General features: G+C 38.7%; 2 protein-coding genes across 4 annotated transcripts in view; both read left to right on the top strand.

Annotated features, from left to right (window-relative positions):
- Positions 1-26: 26 nt before the first annotated feature.
- On the top strand, positions 27-19,876 carry H4C16 (H4 histone 16). The gene is given in 3 exon segments (XM_082352615.1): positions 27-2,206; positions 2,208-3,188; positions 15,155-19,876. Coding segments are annotated over 2 exon segments (312 nt in total). The 5' UTR covers positions 27-2,140; the 3' UTR covers positions 2,454-3,188; positions 15,155-19,876.
- The window catches only part of GUCY2C (guanylate cyclase 2C), a 117,760-nt gene continuing 100,277 nt past the window's right edge, over positions 2,962-20,444 (top strand). Inside the window, exon 1 of one of the 3 annotated variants that reach the window (XM_082352586.1) lies at positions 2,962-3,024. The gene's annotated coding sequence lies outside the window, so the exon portion shown is untranslated. Of the gene's footprint in view, positions 3,055-3,211; positions 3,426-20,444 lie in introns of those variants that run through there. The other 2 variants (XM_082352585.1, XM_082352584.1) reach the window with 2 other exon arrangements.

Here is a 20,444-nt window from a genome sequence, read left to right as displayed (position 1 = left end):
TTGCTCCAATCAAAAGAAAAACTGCTAACCCTCATTTACATAACCTCCCATATGAGTACCCTGGGCCCGACTGCTCCGCCTTTAGGGGTTCTGTTGAACTTACTGGATCCTGCGGTTTCTACGTCCTCGCTCACTCCCAGGAAAATAACGTCTTAAGAATTAAGTAACCGGGCTTTCCTAGTGGCGCTAGTGGTGTAGTGGTTGAGAATCTGCCTGCCAATGCAGGAGACACAGGTTCTATCTATGGTCAGGGAAGATCCCACATGCCACAGAGCAACTAAACCCGTGTGCCACAACTACGGAGCCTGTGCTCTAGAGCCTGCAAGCCACAACTACTGAGCCCGCATGCCACAACTACTGAAGCCCGTGCTCTTAGAGCCTATGCTCAGCAATAAAAGAAGCCACTGAAATGAGAAGCCCGCTCACGGCAACAAAGAGTAGCCCCTGCCCACCACAACTAGATAAAAGCCTGCACGCAGCAACGAAGACCCAATGCAGCCAAAAATAAGTTAATTAATTTTAAAAAAAGTTTAAAAAAATTAAGAAACCATGGTAAGAAACAGAAAAATCCAGAAGGAGAGCTACTCCGTCTAAAGTACAAGGCCTGAAGCAAGAAATGCCTCTAGCACTTGAGGTCGCAGGGTATGCCCCCAATTTTTGACAGATTATTATTATTATTATTATTATGGACACTTTTTATTCTTGTAAACAAGAGAGATCTCTAACTTGAAAATGTTCTAACCTTGATTTCTTAGTAAATATTTAAAAGCCAACCTATTTTACCATTACAAGAATCCTGACTCTTCAAGACTTTTCTTCTTTGAGTCAAGGATTAAAATCATGTGGTACAATTTGACTATTTAGGATTTTTTTTTTTTTCCAGCCATCCAGACAGTGTTCTGAGGGCTCTTTTAATTCTTCTTTAACAACAATAACAGTAACTTTTTTGTGCTATGAAGATGGGTAAGGATAGGTAAATAATAAGCATTTAGGTATATATAGATATTTACCATAAAGCTTTCCTGCTGGAAAGGCTTATTCATCAGGACTAGGGACAGGGAGCACAATTTACTAAAATATTCGTCCTCAAGGTGTTAAGTACCTGGGAAAGAGTTATGAATCATCCTCTAAATACTGCTGCCTTTTATCGCAGTAAACCCTTTTGGGAAGACAGACAGTTCTATCTCCTAGAGGGGCGACACTACTCAAAAGTTTCGTTTTTGCTCAGGGATTCTCTTAAGAAAAGAATGGAGAGCCTCCTAATTGGAGATTTGCAGTATAAATTACTATTTAAAGCCACGATCATGGCATCCATTATTTTACAAGAACTTTGAATTTTTAAGTGAGAACCTCGGGTTTTAATGAAATAAGAATATTACAGTATTTTAACTAAATAATCAGAGAAATAGTTATTTGATTGAAAAGCAAAAAACGCGCTTCGGCTGGAGGCGGCGGAGGCAGTAAAGTCTGCCAACTGTGCAGAAGAATCTTCAAGGGAAGAGTCTGGGGGGATTGGGGGGGAATGGGTAAGGTTAGACTTTTTGAAAGGATTTTAGTTCTCCACGGGGCCCCCGAAAGAGAAAAAAAGAACCATTAAAAGATTTTCTCTACCCCAACTAGTGACTTTAAAAGATCCACAGGTGTAAAGCAACTGCTTTTAAATTTAACATGTAGTAAAGCATTTCTGGTTCCTATTGATTTTCACATTAGTCTGAGAATGGTATTATAAGAGTAAGCATTCCGTTTGAAAAGTATAAAATTAGAAATCCCGCGCGCGCGAGGGAGAGAGAGAGACAGAGAGGGGCGAACATGGTGGAGGAAAGAGAGAAGGGAAACCCAGCGCGCATTGGATCTGGCCTACCGTTTTTTAAGCGTTGAGAAAAGGCAAAATAAATTTTATCGAGTCTTTCCTCAATTTCATGGCAAAAATAAGAAAAACTTTCCCAAATAAGCAAACAAGAAATTTTACAGGGAGGGAATTAAAAAAAAAAAAAAGAAAGAAATCTCCTGGAGCCTATAGCTCCGCCCACTTCCTTGAAGTTTTCAAACAGGTCCGCTAGAAGGAACTATAAGCCCAGATTCACAGCTCACAGAACTACCAGCAACTTGCTTTTGAGCTTTAGTTGGGCTGTGGTGAAAGATGTCCGGCCGAGGTAAAGGTGGTAAAGGGCTGGGTAAGGGAGGCGCTAAGCGCCACCGGAAGGTCTATACGGGACAACATTCAGGGTATTACGAAGCCCGCCATTCGCCGTCTGGCTCGCCGTGGTGGTGTGAAGCGCATCTCTGGCCTCATCTATGAGGAGACCCGGGGGGTGCTCAAAGTGTTCCTGGAGAACGTGATCCGTGATGCGGTGACTTACACGGAGCACGCCAAGCGCAAGACGGTTACGGCCATGGATGTGGTGTATGCGCTGAAACGCCAGGGCCGCACCCTCTACGGCTTCGGCGGCTGAGGTGTGCCTGCGGCTTATCTCCAGATCCCAAAAGGCCCTTTTTAGGGCCCTCAAAACGTCAAGAAAAGAGTTGGTAGTGCTTAAACTGCCGTGTGAATGTGAAGATAGGTGCTTCAAATGAAGCGTTTAGGTTGCAGCTGCTCCAGCGGGTGAATTGGGGTTAGGCTTGGGGAGGTGAGAGCAGCAGAGCTCGGGCGGGGAACCCAGCGTCCGCGCTTAGAACGTAGCCTGGGAAATGCGGTGCAGAGCAGTAGTGACCTTGCTCTCTGTCTCAGAGCCGGACTGCCGACTTTGGATTCCTTTTGGGGAAAGAAGGCTCGCTACCTTACGAAACCCACGTCTTGGAAGTGGCAGACGCTTCTTAGCAGAGGAGGCTTCGGGCCCTGAGCATATATAGAATGGCTTGTATGCAAATAGAGTGAGCCGGCTATCCTCCTCCGATTGGATAGGAGGCGTCAGAGGGGGCGGTTCTCGCTGGTGCGACCCGCCCCGTCTCTGAGACCGCGATGTCGCGGCGTCCAATAGGAAAGCTCGAGGTGCAGGCCTAGTGTGGCGCGCCGGAGTCTGCCGGGTGTGAATATTTTATGTTTTCACTGACTTTGTGAGTAAGGGGTAACCTAGCTCAGGCGCTGAAGGCAGGGTGGTCGCGTGTGGGCGAAGTCCAAGGCTAGGCCTGAGCCCTCGGCCCCTGCGCTACCCGTGGGTCAGCTGCACAAAGATAGACGCGCCGAACAGGTGAGCGTCCCGACGCCGGAGTACCCGGCGGCGGTGCTCGAACCCCTAGCGGTGCGAATCCAGGATTTGCCGGCAGCGTGGGCGGGGCGCAGGGCAGCGTCCTGCCCAGCATCCATGCGCTGCTGTTGCTCGGGAGAGAGGGTCGTGTGGCCCAGTAGCAGCCGGGAGATAAACCCTCACTTCCTAGTAAAAGTCGTTTTCCGAATCGCGGGCGGGGCTGAGGAGAGGAGAGAGGAGGTGAGTTGGGTTCTAAGGGGTTCCGTGAAAAGGGTGTGGCGAGAGAGCTGTGTAGTCGAGGAGTCCTACCCAGTGAGCCCTCCCGGGAGAGCAAGGAGCGGTCCGTTTGCGGGCGCTTTCCTGGGTCGCCGGCGGAGCTGGAGACGGGGCCCCACCTGCATGCCGCAGGCAGGGGCGGCCAGCGGGGCGAGGCGGGAACTGAAGTCATTCAAAGGCCTCGCTCGACTCCTGGCTCTGTCACTCCTAACTAACCTGTTTATATGAGGGAAATGGGGAAGGGGCTTAAGGCCCCCAAATGCGGTGTGATCCCATGCACCTTAACTGATTTCCTCCAGCTCCGGCTTGTCTAGACATCGTGAAATCACTTAGCTTCCTAGAGGTGGTTGCCTGGATTGGCTTTGGGGTAATTTCCCAGCCTTGACAGCGATGTATGTGTATCTCATTTTAAGCGATATATCAATATATCTCATATGTACTCTAGCCAGGGAAGCATTTCTTGTGTTCCCTCAGCAGAGGCTGGCATCATATCATTTATTGAATATCAGACACTTCGGGACAAGTTGTATTCCATGATTGCATTTGATTCCCCAGCAAATTTACGAATTATTCATTATTAATTACCATTTTACAGATGAGGAAACTGATACGCGGTGGGGGGCAGAACTGAGCCAGGATTTGAACCCAGCCCTGTTGGATCCTGCACCCTTTGACCTTAACCTTTATGTGCTACTGACTCTGCCAGGGAGGCTCCCGTCCCTATTTGCTGACATTTCACTTCTAAGTGCTTTCTTCTACTCCATACTCAAGTGTATCCATGGTGCTGGTATTAATTAAATTTCTAGGGCAGTGAGACAGTCCCATAAGTTCAACTTTCTTCAATTCAAGTGAAAAAACCCCTGAGTTACTTAAAAAGAAGCAGCAGGGTCTGGCGCACTTCTGTGCCGTTGTATTTGTTGAGTGAGCGAATGAGTGAATTTGAGTAGATAGGTAATGGACCTATTAAATCCCCAATTTAGTGTGAATCAGATTATTGAGGATGAAGGTGGGACTGCAGTGGAGCACGAAAATAAGTATTCATATGATAATTTAAAATATTTATTCTTTAAGTATTTAAGTTATTTGGAATTAACTTTTTGTTTATATTTTTGATGGTGGCCTCAATTTTTTTGAACCTGTCTAGTAGAACTTTATTTTCCCTTGTAGCACAGCTTTTTTGTTTTTGTTCATGTTTTATGTACTTTATAAAATATGACCAAATTATTTGAACACGAGAAATTTTTTGTTTTTGTCTGTGAGTATGAGTCCCATGGTAGTATCCAGTCCTGAAGTATTCATTTTCCAAACCAAAACTGGGTCACATGATTTGAGAATGCAAGGTATCTGAAATTAGAACTGACTGAGATTTTCTGAAGTTGACTAATAAAATGCCTTCCTACACGTTTGTTAAAGAACTTAAAGCTGTTCTATAAGGGTTTTCTTACAATGTGAATGAAATGCTGTTGAAATTAGATCCTGTAGCAAAGTCATCTCTTCTGAATTTGAACATTTAATGCCTCTTTTGTCCCAAGAACTGTTAACTTTTGAAGATTCAGAGATAAATAAGCCATCAAGAAGCTTCTATTTTCCAAGTAAAGAGCGAGGGAGGGGGAAGACATCTATGTGGTACACATGTGGCTTGCTATAATGGAGTGGCATGAATGAAATGCTCTTGGTGTACAGAACAAATTTTATCAGGCCTAGGGGTGTCTTCAAAGATCTGGTAACATTTGTTCTGAGCTGAAGGCCCTTTGGGGAAGGAGAAGGCCACAGCAAGCTTGGGGAACAAACAGCGTGAACAAATGCCAGAGTAATTTCTAGGCATGATGTATTTGGGAAACCTTCTAATGTTGGATATTTAATTTGTCCTGTTGCCTGAGAATAATGTGATGGACCAGGTAAACAGTTGGATATAAATTGAAACCAAGTCCAAACAAGCCAACAGAAAAATGAGCGAAAGACAGTGGAAAAACATGGCCAATAAGCATAGAAAGAGATGTTCAGTTTGATGAGTCATCAGGGAATTGCAAATCAAGACCACAGTGCAATGCAATTTTTCATTCACTAGATTGGTAAAAAATTTTTAAATGACAATAGTAAGTGTTGCACAGAATTTCTTGTAACACTAGTAGGAGTATAAAGTGATTCAACTATTTTTGAAACAAAACTTTGTCGTTGTCTTGTGAACTTGAAAATAGATTCACATTTATGCTGAACCAGCAATTCCACTCCTGGATATTTACCCGAGGGAAATGATAGCACTTACGTACATGGTGCATGTTCACTCAAGTTCTTGGTAGAGCTCTTCACAGTAGCAAAAACAAACCAGCTGCACATGGACAAGAGACTGGATGAATAAATTACGGTGTGATATAATTTGGCAGTCAGAATGAACTAATAAACACAGTCAATTCATGGTGGTCTACAACACATGAAGACTTGTGTCTTTATTTATTTGGCAGATATATATTCTAAACTAATATATGGTTGAAGATCACCTGTGGGAGTCCTGAGGAGCTAACTGAGCATTGCTGCCTTCCACAGAAAATTAACATTTTCTTCTCCTTTGGGCTGGATGCTGCTATCAACCTGTGACCATTTTAGCACCCTGTGGGTGTCCCAGCTTGTTGAAGAGGCTCATATTCTACTTCGCCTCCTTACAGATTTATTCTCCATTGCAACCCTAGAGTGGATGCTTGCTTACCTCTCACCTTCAGTTGTTATTTCACTGTCCTTTTATTTTTTATTTTTTGTTCTTTGATTTTCCTTATTTTCTTCTGGCCATAATAATGCAGCGTTTGTGCTAGAAGGTTCATTCATATTCTGTAGATTGCCAAACTGCTGTAAGTGGATTTCACTAACTACAGCATTTGAATTTATGTGTTTCCCCTGACTAGTCTGTGAACTCCTTGAAAGCAAGAATCTGATTCATATGTGTACCCCTAGAACCTCTGACCTAGAATTTGGAATACTCATAGGCACTTATTAATGTTTTGGGAAAATTATCTATTTGATAATATGTTAACATATCTTACTAAAATGAGTTGTTCCATATATTTTCATTTTCTGAAAAGATTTTATACCATGACAATTATCTGTCCCTTAAATTTATTAGTAAACCATTTGCCTTGACCTGCCCTGGAGGTTATGTTTTGGTTATCTTTTCAGATTCTTTGGCCATTTTTATTGGTCAGCAAAGTGGCCTGACAGGTGGAGAGAAGGGCTACCTTAAATATCATATGTGGAATATTAAAAACTAATAAACAAAAATTGTAGTTGATGTTTACCTTTATGTAATTCTTTAATAACTGGCATTAAACATTATGATAATGATTATATTCTGTTAATAAGAAATAAGTTTGCTTATTATCAAATCCAAAATTCTACCTAAATATTTTTGTACTTACATACATAAATACCTACATAGTTTGTGTTCTAAGGTTATCTTTCACAAAACTCTTTTCCTTGAGCTCACTCAAATAATAATGTCCCAAAATCTGAACAACTGCTTTACTATCTTGAAGATTATAATCGTGCATAACAATAAGTACTTGGTGTCTAGTACTTTCTTATGGGATATATGAAATTTGATTAAAAGCAAGCTATCTTAGAAATTTTATATTAATCTTGCAATTTGCTAAACCTTTGAGTTAGGCATTCTAGATATATAAAAAAGATATACTTCTATATTTTCAATTAAATACCTGCAATTCTGCATCATTTTTACTCATCTTCGTTGTCATAATCATTGCTGCTAAACTCTTGGGTTTTTGTTTTTTTGTTTTGTTATTTATTTTATTTATTTTTGGCTGCATTGGGTCTTCGTTGCTGCGTGCGGGCTTTCTCTAGTTGCGGCAAGTGGGGGCTACTCTTCCTTGTGGTGCGCGGGCTTCTCATTGCGGTGGCGTCTCTTGTTGCGGAGCACGGGCTCTAGGCTCCCAGGCTTCTGTAGTTGTGGCACGTGGGCTCAGTAGTTGTGGCTCGTGGGCTTAGTTGCTCTGCAGCATGTGGGATCTTCCCAGACCAGGGCTCGAACCCGTGTCCCCTGCATTGGCAGGCGGATTCTTAACCACTGTGCCACCAGGGAAGCCCTAAACTCTTGTTTATTCACTGAAGAATAAGATAAAGAAACTGGAGGAAGGTGCTGCCTGAGTTCAGCCTTTTTAGGAAATAATTTTCCTATAATTTTGTTTCTCTGCAACTTATAGTGGTTTTATATTTTTAACTTAATCTGACAGTTAGCTTTTAATAGAATTCAGTCCCTTCACATTTAAACAACTGTAAACATGATTCTTTCATTCCATCTTTATGTTTTTCTATTGCTGTTCCTTTTTGCTATTTCTACTGGTTTTATCACGACACTGTGGCAGACATCACTGGTGACTGATCCATTATCCATTCTCCCGTTTGTTCTTAATACCAGAACCTAAATTTTTTGGGGAGTGATAATGCACTCAGGAGAAAAACTGTATTTCCAAGGCCCCTGTGGTGAGAGGAGGGCCGTATGGCTGGTGGAAGCTGTGGGTGGAGTTTCTGGGAAACCTGACTAAAAAGGAGGGTAACTCAGATGAGAGATCCTTTGTAGTTCCCTTTTCCTCCTCTTTTTCTACTTGGAGTGTGGGAGTAATCATGGCCGGGTAGCACTTAGGAGATGGCATTGAAAAAGGAAGTTGAATATTCAGGATATTGGAACAAAAAAATTAAAGGAGCCTGGACAGTGATGACCTCGTGAAGCCACTGTTGTCAGCCTTGAGTGGTCTACTTTCAGGGGCATGAGGGAGAAAATAAACTTGTATCATTGGTAAGACCCTGTTATTTCAGGTTTCTATTACTAATCGCCCCAAAGTAATACCAAACTGGCAGAATGTATATTCCCTTTTCTTCTTTGTTAATTTAGAAGTAATACTGTATTTTTTATTACTGGTTACATTCTCTTTTTTTTTTTTTTTACATTCTCTTTTGACATGCAGAGTTAAACCATATTTCTTTACCCTTTTTATAAAATACCGGCTTTTGCACATCCAGCCCCTTCACTGTTCCCCCTGCCTCAGAAAGTGGAGATTTCAGAATATATGTACTTCCCCGCCTTCTACCTTTACTCTCAGGTTAACACCTTTTTAGTAGTTTTATTTTCTTCTTTATATCCCCTGTCAGCTCCAAAGATTTGTTGAGATGATTTAGCACTTTAATTCGAGACTGTTATGATTTCTCCTGCAGAGTGCCTTTTTTTTCCCCAAGAATCATTATTTAGCATTTATATTACAAATTCCCAATCACTGTATCGTTATCTACTCAGACTTAGTTACACACACATTGCAGGAATCATAGCTCACTACTATTTGTTCTCTTCTTCATCTTCCCTGATTTTGAAGTCTCTGTTCTGATTTCTTTTTCTTTTTTTTTTTTACTTTTGGCTGAGCCATGCAGCATGCAGGATCTTCCCCAATCAGGGATTGAACCCATGCCTCCTGCAGTGGAAGCATGGAGTCCTAACCACTGGACCGCCAGGGAAGTCCCCTGATTTATTTTTCAATTGAGTAGTCCCTTTTGAAGAATTTTCCTTAGGTGAGGTATGTGGGTAATAGAGTCTATGAAATTTTGCAGCTCTAGGAATATCTTTCCTTCACCCTGACTGGTAAATGTTATCTTAATGATACATAGACCCTTAAGTTGTAGCTCTTTTTTTTTCTCAGAAGTCTGGATAGTGTTGCATGGTCCATCAGCTTCCAATGTGCAGCTAAGAAGTCCCATGCTCGTTCACTGGCCTTTATTCATTTATTATTTGTGAGATTTTATTTTTATCCTTGGAGTTCAGTCACTTTACCAGGATATGTTTGAAGCTATTTTGTTCTTGTATTCCATTACTGTGGTAACTCCTTTTCAATCTACTGACTCAACTTATTCTTCACATTAGGGAACTGCTTTCCCTGAAGCAGAGCCTAAGACAGGGCTTGGGTGCAGATGATTTACTGAGGGAGTGCTTTTCAAGAAAATGTGAGGGCACAGTGGAAGCCAGGTAGGGAAAGGAAGTTGTTTCCAAGGGCAGGTAAAGTCTAGCCTTGGTCTGATCCACAAGAGTTTCTGGAGAGGGAATTATAACTCTGAATTGTCCCATCTTAAAGCAGAGGCCACAAAACATGTATAATATAAACATATTTTAAAATTTTCTGAGGTAAACATATTATTTTTAAAATAAGAAAAAATTATGATTAAATATTTTATTGTGGTATGATCAAACATGGTTTTATCCATATCTTTCTTGAGCTTTTTTGGTGTTGTTCTGGATTATGTCAATTTATTTCTTTTTCTCAGTTTTATTGAGAAATAATTAACATACATCACGAATGGTTTGATTTGCCTATATTGTGAAATGATCACCACAATAAGTTTAGTTAAGAACCATCATCTCATATAGATACAATAAAAAGAAAAGAAATCCTCCTCACGATGAGAACTCTTAGGATTTAGTCTGTTAACAACTCTCCTATGCAGTTGACCTTGAACAACTCAGAGGTTGGGAGCACCAACCCCCGTGCAGTTGAAAATCCTCCTATAACTTTACAGTTGCCCTCCTCATTCAGTTCCAAATTAGTGGATGTAACCAACCACAGATCATAGTACTGTAATACATATTTATTGAAAAAAAATTATGTGTAAGTGGACCTGTGCATTTTAAACCCATGTTGTTCAAGGAATAACTGTATATCATCCAGCAGTGTTAACTATAGTCATCATGTTGTACATGACATTCCTAGTACTTATTTATCTTATAACTAGAAGTTTGTACCTTTTGACCACCTTCCTCCAATTCCGCCTCCCACCACCCCTCTTCTATAGCCACAGATCTGATCCCTGATCTCTTTTTCTGTTTTCTATAAGTTTGGTGTGTTTGTTTGTTTTTTTTGTTTTTTAGATTCCACATATAAGTGAGACCATTCAGTATTTGTTTTTTCTGTCTGACTTATTTCACTTAGCATAACACCTTCAAGGTTCATCCGTGTTGTCACATGTGGTAGGATTTCACTGTTCTTTATGGCTGAATAATATTCCATTCTTTATCCTTCATCCATCAATGGACACTTAGGTTATTTCCGTATATTGGTTATTGCAATAGTGCTGCTATGAACATTGGTGCAGATATCTTTTCAAGTTAGTGTTTTCATTTCCTTTGGATATATTCTAAGAAGTGGAATTGCTGAATTGTATGGTAGTTCTATTTTTAATTTTTTGAGGACACTCCATATTGTTTTTCATAGTGGCTGCTCCAATTTACAATCACACCAACAATGTACTAGGGTTCCCTTTTCTTCACGTCCACACTAACATTTGTTATCTCTTGTCTTTTTTATGATGGCCATTCTAACACGCTTGAGGTGATATCTCATTGTGGTTTTAATTTGCATTTTCTTAGTGACTAGTGATGTTGAACATCTTTTCATGTACCAGTTGGCCATTTGTGTATCTTTGGGAAAATGTCTATTCAGGTTTTTGACATTTTTTATTTGAATTAGTTGCTTTTTTGCTTTTCAGCTTTATGAGCTTTTTATGTATTTTGGATTTTAACCCTTTCTGAGATATATGGTTTACAAATATTTTTCCCATTCTGTAGGTTTTCTTCACTTTGTTGAGAGTTACTTTTGCTGTGCAGAAGCTTTTTAGTTTGATGCAGTTCCACTTGTTTATTTTTTGCCCATTAGGTGTGGTTTACAAAAAAACCATGACCAAGACCCATGTTAAGGAGCTTTTTTCCTACGTTTCCTTCTAGGAGTTTCATGGATTCAGATCTTACATTTAAGTCTTTAATCCATTTCATGTTAATTTGGGGGAGTGGTATAAGATAGGGATCAATTTTCATCTTTTTACATGAATATCCAATTTTCCCAGCAACACTTATTAAAGAGATTGTCATTTCTCCACTGAGTATTCTTGAATCCCTAGTTAAATATTAGTTAACCATTTATGCTTGGGTTTATATCTGGCACTCAGTTCTTTTCCATTGGTCTATTTGTCTGTTTTTATGCCAGTACCATACTGTTTTAATTACTATAGTATTATAGGATAGCTTGAAATCAAGAAAAGCCTCCTGCTTTGTTCTTCTTTCTCAGGATTCCTTTGGCTATTTGGGATCTTTCGTGGTTCCATATAAATTTTAGGAGGTTTTTTTCTGTTTCTGTAAAAAATGGCATTGGAATCTTGATAGAGATTGCACCAAATCTATAGATGGCTTTTGGTAGTATTGACATTTTAACAATATTAATATTTCCAGTCCATGAATGTGGGATACCTTTCTATTTATTTGTGTCCTCTTTGATGTCTTTCATCAGTGTCTTACAGATTTCAGAATAGAATTCTTTCACCTCCTTGGTTAAATTTATTCCTAAGTATTATATTGTTTCTGATTCTATTGTAAATAGGATTAATTTCTTTATTTCTTTTTCAGAAAATTTGTTGTTTATGTATAGAAATGCTACTGATTTTTCTATGTTCATTTTATATTCTGCAGCTTTACTGAATTCATTTATTAATTCTAACAGTTTTTTGGTTGCGTCTTCATCTGCAAGTAGAAATAATTTTACTTCTTTCCCAATTCTGATAACTTTTATTTTATTTTCTTGCCTGATTGCTCTAGCTAGGACTTTAACCTTTCACCACTGAGTATGATGTTTGCTCTAGGCTTCTCATGTATGGCCTTTATTTTGTTGAGATATGTTCCTTCTGCACCTAATTTGTTGATTGTTTTTATCATAAACAGTTGCTGTATTTTGTCAAATGCTTTTTCTGCCTCAATTGAAATAATCATATAATTCTTTTCTTTCATTCTCATTGGGGGATTTTTGATTACGGAGTCAATATCCTTACTAGAAATTGGTTTATTCAGATTTTCTGTTTCTTCCTGATTCTGTCTTGGTAGGTTGTATGTTTCTAAGAACTTTTTCACTTCTTCTACGTTGTCCATTTTGTTGGCATATAGTTATTCACAGTAGTCTCTTATGATCCTTTGCATTTCTGTGGTATCATTTGTAATGTCTCCTTTTTCATTTATAATTGTGTTGATTTGGATTCTCTCTCTTTTTTCCTTGGTTAGTCTAGCTAAGGGTTTGTCAATTTTCTTTATCTTTTCAAAGAACCAGCTCTCAGTTTGGTTCATCTTTTCTGTTGTTTTTCTGTTCTCAGTTTCATTTATTTTTGCTCTAATCTTTATTATTTCCTTCCTTCTGCTAATTTTGGGCTCAGTTTGTTCTTCTTTTTCTAGTTCCAGAGGCATAGAGTTAGAATTTTTATTTGACTTCATGCAAAATGGATACCAGAACCTAGATTCTTATGCTAGTCATATGGCAGGCTTTTTTCTCTTGGTCTTTGCAGAGTAGAATGTAACTGTTAGCAATCTGGACAATATAACTTTTACACTGTTGGAGTGAAAGATATGAAGGAACCATAGAGGAAATGATAGAAGCAATAATATTCTCACCTTACAAAAAAGGGGACTGAACTTAAAATTTCTATGTGAAGTGGGGCTGAGATATCTGTAAGGACATCATAACTTTTTTTTCTATTTGATTTGATACCATATACTCATATTACTTTGTTAACTTTTTTTTAAGATCCATTTTGAGAAACAGCAATTTATAATTTTAGTGAGAGTAATGTAGTAATTACCCAGAAGCATATAAAATTTCCCTTTTATTGTTATCTGTGAACTGTTTATAAGGAATTTTAATTTCTGCTTGGTCATTAATTACCTCTACCAGTGCATATTAATACTTCAGTATTATCTCCAATACTATCTCATAGGAAAGATACAACCCAGTACAGCACCTTCAATCTGTCTAGATCTCTTCAGAAAGACATTGTCTTTGATAAAGTTACATATATTCAGACCCACTGAAACACTAATTCCCGATGTGTGGTGAATTGGGGTTTTTCAGTGAAATTTGCTTCTGTCACCAACCAAAGAGATTGTTGCCAGGAAGAAACAAATGAAGCCATGGTTTTAGTTGGAGATTAATTTGAAAATCATGCCACATTAAATGCCAAGTATATATCCAAGTTTTGAATTCTAGAAGGACCTTGTGCATGCATGGGGAGAGACAGAGAGCAAATTCTCCGGTGTCTCTTCTTATAAGGGCACTAATCCCATCATGAGGGCCCCATCGTCATGACCTCATCTAACCTCACTTTACTCCCATAGGCCTCATCTTCAAAAATCATGATATTTAGGGGTAGAGCATCAACATATGAATTTTGGAGGTCACAAATATTCAGACCATAATGCATGCCTTGTATGTTCAAGGAATACCCAGATGGCCAGTGAAGGTCAAGCAGAGTTGGCTAAAGAAAGACTGGGAGGAGATGCAGTCAGAGGGTCTGTTGGCTTAAGATACTGGAAGGGCATTGCCCTTTATTCTGAATGAGATGGGGATCCACTGGAGGATCTTAAGCTGAGGAGTAATATGATCTGACTTATAATTTAAAAGAGCTAGTTTGTTGGTGGTGAGGAATATAAACTGTAGGGGGCAAGAATACAAAAGATGATGATAGTTTGGACCAATGGCAGTAATTTGATTCTAAATGTATTTTGAAGGTAGAGCCAACATATTGGAAATTAGAGAGGAATTGGATGTAGGGTATAAAAGAAAAAGAAGAATCAAGGAGGGTCTGAGAGGACTTCCCTGGTGGCACAGTTGTTAAGAATCCACCCGCCAATGCAGGGAACATGGGTTCGAGCCCTGGTCTGGGAAGATCCCACATGCCACAGAGCAACTAAGCCCGTGTGCCACAACTACTGAGCCTGTGCTCTAGAGCCTGCGAGCCACAACTACTGAGCCTGCGTGCCACAACTACCAAAGCCCATGCACCTAGAGCCCGTGCTCCGCAACAAGAGAAGCCACTGCAATGAGAAGCCCACGCACCGCAACAAAAGAGTAGTCCCTGCTCACTGCAACTAGAGAAAGCCCACGCACAGCAATGAAGACCCAGTGCAGCCAAAAGTTAATTAACTAATAAATTTTTTAAAAGTGGTATTATTATTAACAACAAAAAAAGGAGGGCCTGAGAAAGTAGAGTGGTAGAGGAGTAGAGTTATAATTACTGAGATGAGGATGACTTGGGGAGGAGCAAGATTGGAGAGAGGAGCTGAGGAAAACAGTAGTGCAGTTTTGTTTTAGACATGAGAAATTTAAAATATGTATTAAACATCCAGGTGGAAATGTCAAGTCAGCAGTTATATATAAAATTCTTGAGGTTAGGGGAGAAGTCAAGGTTAGAAATATATGTATATAGGTGTCATCAGCATATAGACAGCATTTGGAGTCTTGAGTTAGATGAAGACCATCTCTTAACTCATAACTCCTTTTTAAGAGCAAAGAAACCTCTTCAGAGATCCCTAAAAAACCTTCCCACATGTTTCACTTGCCAGAATAAAGTCACATGGCCATGCCTAAGCTCATCATTGCAAAGGCAATGGGACCATTGCGACTGAATCAGTTAATTAGGAGTCACCTCCTGGAGCAGGGGAGGAGCCGAGCCTCCCAGAAGCTCATGTTAGCATGAGAATTAGCAGATAGCTGTACAAATTGTGGTTCTGCCAGGAAAAAAGAGGGATGGGCCTTATAATCATTATAGATGTCTTTAGCAGCAGAGATCAAATTTCAGTGGCAGCTTTTAAAAGTCTGGCATTTTCCTCCTTCTTCCAGCAGGTGGGAGTATTTCCAGCAATCTTTCTCATATCTTCTATATTACTTAGCGATACCACCTCCTCTTCAGCTTTCTTCTGCTGCCAAAGGAAAGTGAAAGGAAGTGTGACATGTTACAGTGAAAAATAACATACTTTTTTTTACCCGTGTGGCAGTTTATTCTGTATTAAATATTTTCATGAGCTAATCTCTAATGGATATCTCACTTTAGTAAACTTTATTAGTTATTAATCCATCAATTTTGACATAAACTAAGCTGGGCTTATTCTTACCTTGACTGAGTTGTTTTGATAGTTAAAAAATAATGGATGTAAATTATTTAAATAACTTTCTGCAAAATACTTTGCTATGAAATCAAAGCTTTAATTACTTACCTTAATTTGATTCTGGAAAAGCTTACAGAATCTTAGATACCTAAGTATGAAGTTGTCTTCTCTTTCCTTTTATCTTCTGATTGTTGCACTATTGTTGCACTAGTAATACAAAATTCAATTTGTGTACAAAATAGTTCTCTGTTTCATATATAAATTAGACTAATACAGTTTCTTGACAAAAGAAGAGACTTAATTGCATTACTCACAATTCAAACACTCCTCCCACATTGTAAAGAAGATATACAGATAAATATTCATCGTGCACTTTCCTTATTATCCTCTTTCTTTTCTGTGACCCTCATACTTACAGAACAGCTTTGCACTGGGCCAATAATGCCATTTAAGGCTAACCACCTTTCTCTTTCCCTCACAAACTTGGACAACTCCTGCCGTCTCAGGTCTTTAACTGTTTATTGCTCAGTTATAGGATCTGGGAGCCAATCTAGTCATGGTGTAAAGGAAGAAAATTAAAGACAAAATTCAATAGTAGATTTCCACTTCCAAAATAGTAGGGTAGATGTAGTTTGCCATGTTCTTCCTGCTAAGTACACCAAAACCCTGGACACTATATATAAAGCAAATAAAAGAAGACTCTAAAAGGTGGAGAGAAAAAGACAGATTGACACGGGAACTCAGAATCCAATGAACAACAAAGTGGTGAGTTTTCTGGGTTTTCTTTTTGGCATGTAGATCCCAGTCTTGGAACTGCGGAAGCTAGAAAACTGGAAACACTAACAAATGCAGACAAAACAAGCCCAACAAAAGCCTGCTCTCTCTAGCTGGAGGAAAGGGAAGCCTAACAAGACAGAAAACTTTTAGACAATAACAACTCTCTCCAGCCAAATACCAGAGAAAAACTGTAGTCCCACCCCACCTCTACCAGAAAAGGAGCTCAGATTTCCACCCTTGCTGGGCTGTAAGAGGGCATGAGTGAATAACCTAGACTCCTATCTCTACCTGGCAGTAATGAGTCTATGTCTCTCCCTTTCCCTGCCAGAGTGATGTCCAAAGAAGACAGATAAAACAGAAGGTTAAAATAAAATTCAGAGTCTCATAGTAGAATATCCAAATGTCCAAATTTCAATAGAAAATCATGTTATACCAAGAACCAGAAAGGCCTCAAACTGAATGAAAAGATAATCAATAGATGCCAACATTGAAATTATAGAGATGTTAGAATCATCTGTCAAATATTTTAAAGCAACCATCATAAAAATACTTTAATGAGAAGTTACGAACACACTTGAAACAAATGAAAAAATAAAATTTCTTCAAAGAAATAGAAGATGTGAAAAAGAATTATACAGATGATTTGTTGGAGCAGTGAAACTATTCTGTATGATACTATGTTGGTTGATACTTGTCATTATATCCAAACCCATAGAATGTACAGCATCAAGGGTGAACTGTAAGCTATAGACTTTGGGTAATAACAATGTGTAAATTAGGCTCACCAATTGTAACAAATGTACCACTCTGTGGTGATGATGCTGTGAGGTTGATAGTGGACAAGACTCTGCATGCTGTGTGGTGGCCATGAATATATGGGAACTCTCTGTATTTTCTGCTCAATTTTGCTGTGAATCTAAAATTGCTGTAAAAAAATAAAGTCTGTTAAAAGAATCAAATGTAAAATTTAGAACTAAAAAATAAATTAATTTAAATCAAAACTCAGTGGATAGGCACAAAATCAAAATGTAGACGAAAGAGGAAAGAATTAGTGAAATTGAAGATGGAACAATAGAAATTACCCAATCTGAATAATAGGAAGAAAACAGAACAAGAAACAGCCTTAGGAACTTGTGGGAATATAAGAAAAGATCCAACATTTTTGTTATTAGAATGTCAAAGGAGAAGAGAAAGGAGGGCTGCAAAAGTATTCCAAGAAATAATGTCTGAAGTCCCAAATGTGGCAAAAGACATAAACTTAGATTCAACAACGTGAGTAAACTCCAAGGAGTATAAAACCCCCCAAATCCTACCAAGGCACATTAAAGTCAAAGTTCCAAACACTAAGGACAAAAATTCTTGAAGGCAGTGAGAGAGAAGTGACACCTTATATATAAGAGGAAAACTATTCCAATGATAGCACATTTCTCATCAGAAATTGTGAAAGCCAGAAGGAAGTGCCACAACAATTTTAACATGCTGAAAGAAAAGAACTGACAACCGAGAATTCTGTATATAGCAAAAATGCACTTTAAGAATGAAGGGTAAATCAAGACATTCTCATTAAGGAAAACTAACAGAATTTGTCACCAGCAGACCCATTCTAAAATAATGGCTCAAAGAAGTTCTCTAAACTTAAAGGAAACAGAAAGAAGGAATCACAAAGGAAGAAAGAATATGATAAGCAAAAATATGAATAATTACAGTAGACTCCCTTCTCTTGGGCTTCTTAAATTATGTTTGATGATTGAGACAAAAATTTAACATGTATCTGGTGTGATTCTAAATATATGTAGAGTAAATATTTAATAAGATTATATTATGAATGGGGAGGGTAAAGAGATATAAAGGAGGGTCAGGATTCTGTACTTCATTTGAACTGGTCAAACGATGACACCAGTAGACTGTGATAAGTTATGTGTATATAACACCTAGAGCAACCATTTAAAAAATGATATAGAGAGATACACTCAAAAACATTACAAATAAACCAAAATAGAATTCTACAAAATGTTCAAATAACCCACAGGAAGACAATAAAAATGAAACACAAAAACAGAGAACAAGTAGAAAACAAACATAAAAAATGGTGGACTTATTCCCTAACATATCAATAATTACATTAAATGTAAATGGTCCAAGGAAACAAATTGAAAGTAATCTTGGCAGAGTGGACTTGAAAACATGACCCAGCTATATGTCTATAAGAAACTCATTTCAAATATAAAGATATAGGCAAATTGAAAGTAAAAGGATGTAAAAATTTATATCACACAAACATTAATCTAAAGAAAGCATATGTGTCTATATTAAAATCAGATAAAGTGGAATTCAGAGAAACAAAACAAAACCCACCAGAGCCAGAGGGCTATAATGTAATAATAAAAGGGTCAATCCACCAAGAAGACATATCAATCCTCAATGTTTATGTATCAAATAGCAGAACTGCAAAATATGTGTAGCAAAAACAAATAGAAGGGAAAGGAAAAATAGACAAATCTACAATTATAACTGGAAACTTCAGCACCCCTCTTTCAATAATTGATAGAACAACTAGACAGAAAACCAGCAAGGATATAGAGGAAGTCAACAACACCATCAAGCAACAGAATCTTATCAACATTTATAAAACAGTCCTCCCCCAAATAGCAAAATACACATTATTTTCAAGTGCCCAAGGAACATGTACTAAGATAGACCACATCCTGGGCCATAAAACAAACATTTTTTTAAAAAAATTTTATTTATTTATTTATTTTTGGCTGTGTTGGGTCTTTGTTTCTGTGCGAGGGCTTTCTCTAGTTGGGGTGAGCAGGGGCCACTCTTCATCACGGTGTGCGGGCCTCTCACTATTGCGGCCTCTGTTGTTGCGGAGCACAGGCTCCAGACGCGCAGGCTCAGTAATTGTGGCTCATGGGCCCAGCTGCTCCGTGGCATGTGGGATCTTCCCAGACCAGGGCTCGAACCCATGTCCCTTGCATTGGCAGGCAGATTCTCAACCACTGTGCCACCAGGGAAGCCCAAACAAACATTTTTTAAAATTTAAATCATATAGAGCATGTTCTCTTGCCATCATGGAATCAAACTAAAAATCAACAGCAGAAGGAAAACAGGAAAATCTCCAAATGTTTGAAAATTAAACAACATACTTCATGGTTCTCTTTCAAAAAGGAAACCTGAAAGGAAATAAAAAGAGTGTTGAATTGAAAGAAAATGAAAATATATCAAAGTTTATTGGATATAGCTAAAGCATTGCTAAAAGGGAAACTTATAAAATTAAATAAACATATTAGAAAAGGGGAAGAGCCTCAAATCAATAATCTAAGCTCTCACCTAGAAAAAGAGCGAAGAAAATCCAAAGGAGACAAATGTAAGGAAATATTAAGGATAAGAGCAGAAATCAATGAAATTGGAAACAGAAAGACACTATAGAAAGTCAATGTAACCATGGGTTTAAAAAATTTTTTTATTTAATTTTAATTTTTTTTATTTTTTAACTTTGGCCACACCATGTGGCTTGTGGGATCTTAGTTCCCCAACCAGGGATCAAACCTGGGTCCACACATTGAAAGCCTGAGTCTTAACCACTGGTGTGCCAGGGAATTCCCCGTGGATTTTTTTAAAGATCAATAAAATTGATAAACTTCTAGCAAGACTGATTAAAAAAAAAAAGAGAAAAGATACAAATTACCAATATCAAGAATAAAGTAGGGTTAGCACTACAGACTGCACACACTAGAATCATGGTAAGGGAACAAACTCTATACACATGAACTTGACAATTTAAATGAAATGGGTCAATTCCTCAAAAAGTACAAACTACCACAAATTATCCAAAATGAAATAGGTAATGCTAATAGACCTATAACTATTTTTATAAATTTATTTATTTAATTTATTTATTTTTGACTGCGTTGGGTCTTTGTTGCTGCGTGCAGGCTTTCTCTAGCTGTGGCAAGCAGGGGCTACGCTTCATTGCAGTGCATGGGCTTCTCATTGTGGTGGCTTCTCTCATTGCAGTGCACGGGCTCTAGGTGCACAGGCTTCAGTAGTTGTGGTGTGTGGGCTCAGTAGTTGTGGCTCACGGGCTCTAGAGTGCAGCCTCAGTAGTTGTGGTGCATGGGCTTAGTTGCTCTGCAGCATGTGGGATCTTCCCAGACCAGGGCTGAAACCTGTGTCCCCTGCATTGGCAGGCAGATTCTTAACCACTGTGCCATCAGGGAAGCCCAGACCTATAACTATTAAGG

Source organism: Balaenoptera borealis, assembly GCF_965194805.1.
Source record: "Balaenoptera borealis genome assembly, chromosome: 13".
Taxonomy (NCBI): domain Eukaryota; kingdom Metazoa; phylum Chordata; class Mammalia; order Artiodactyla; family Balaenopteridae; genus Balaenoptera; species Balaenoptera borealis.
The sequence above is the reverse complement of the archived record's forward strand: the minus strand, read 5'-3'. Positions and strand labels throughout refer to the sequence as shown.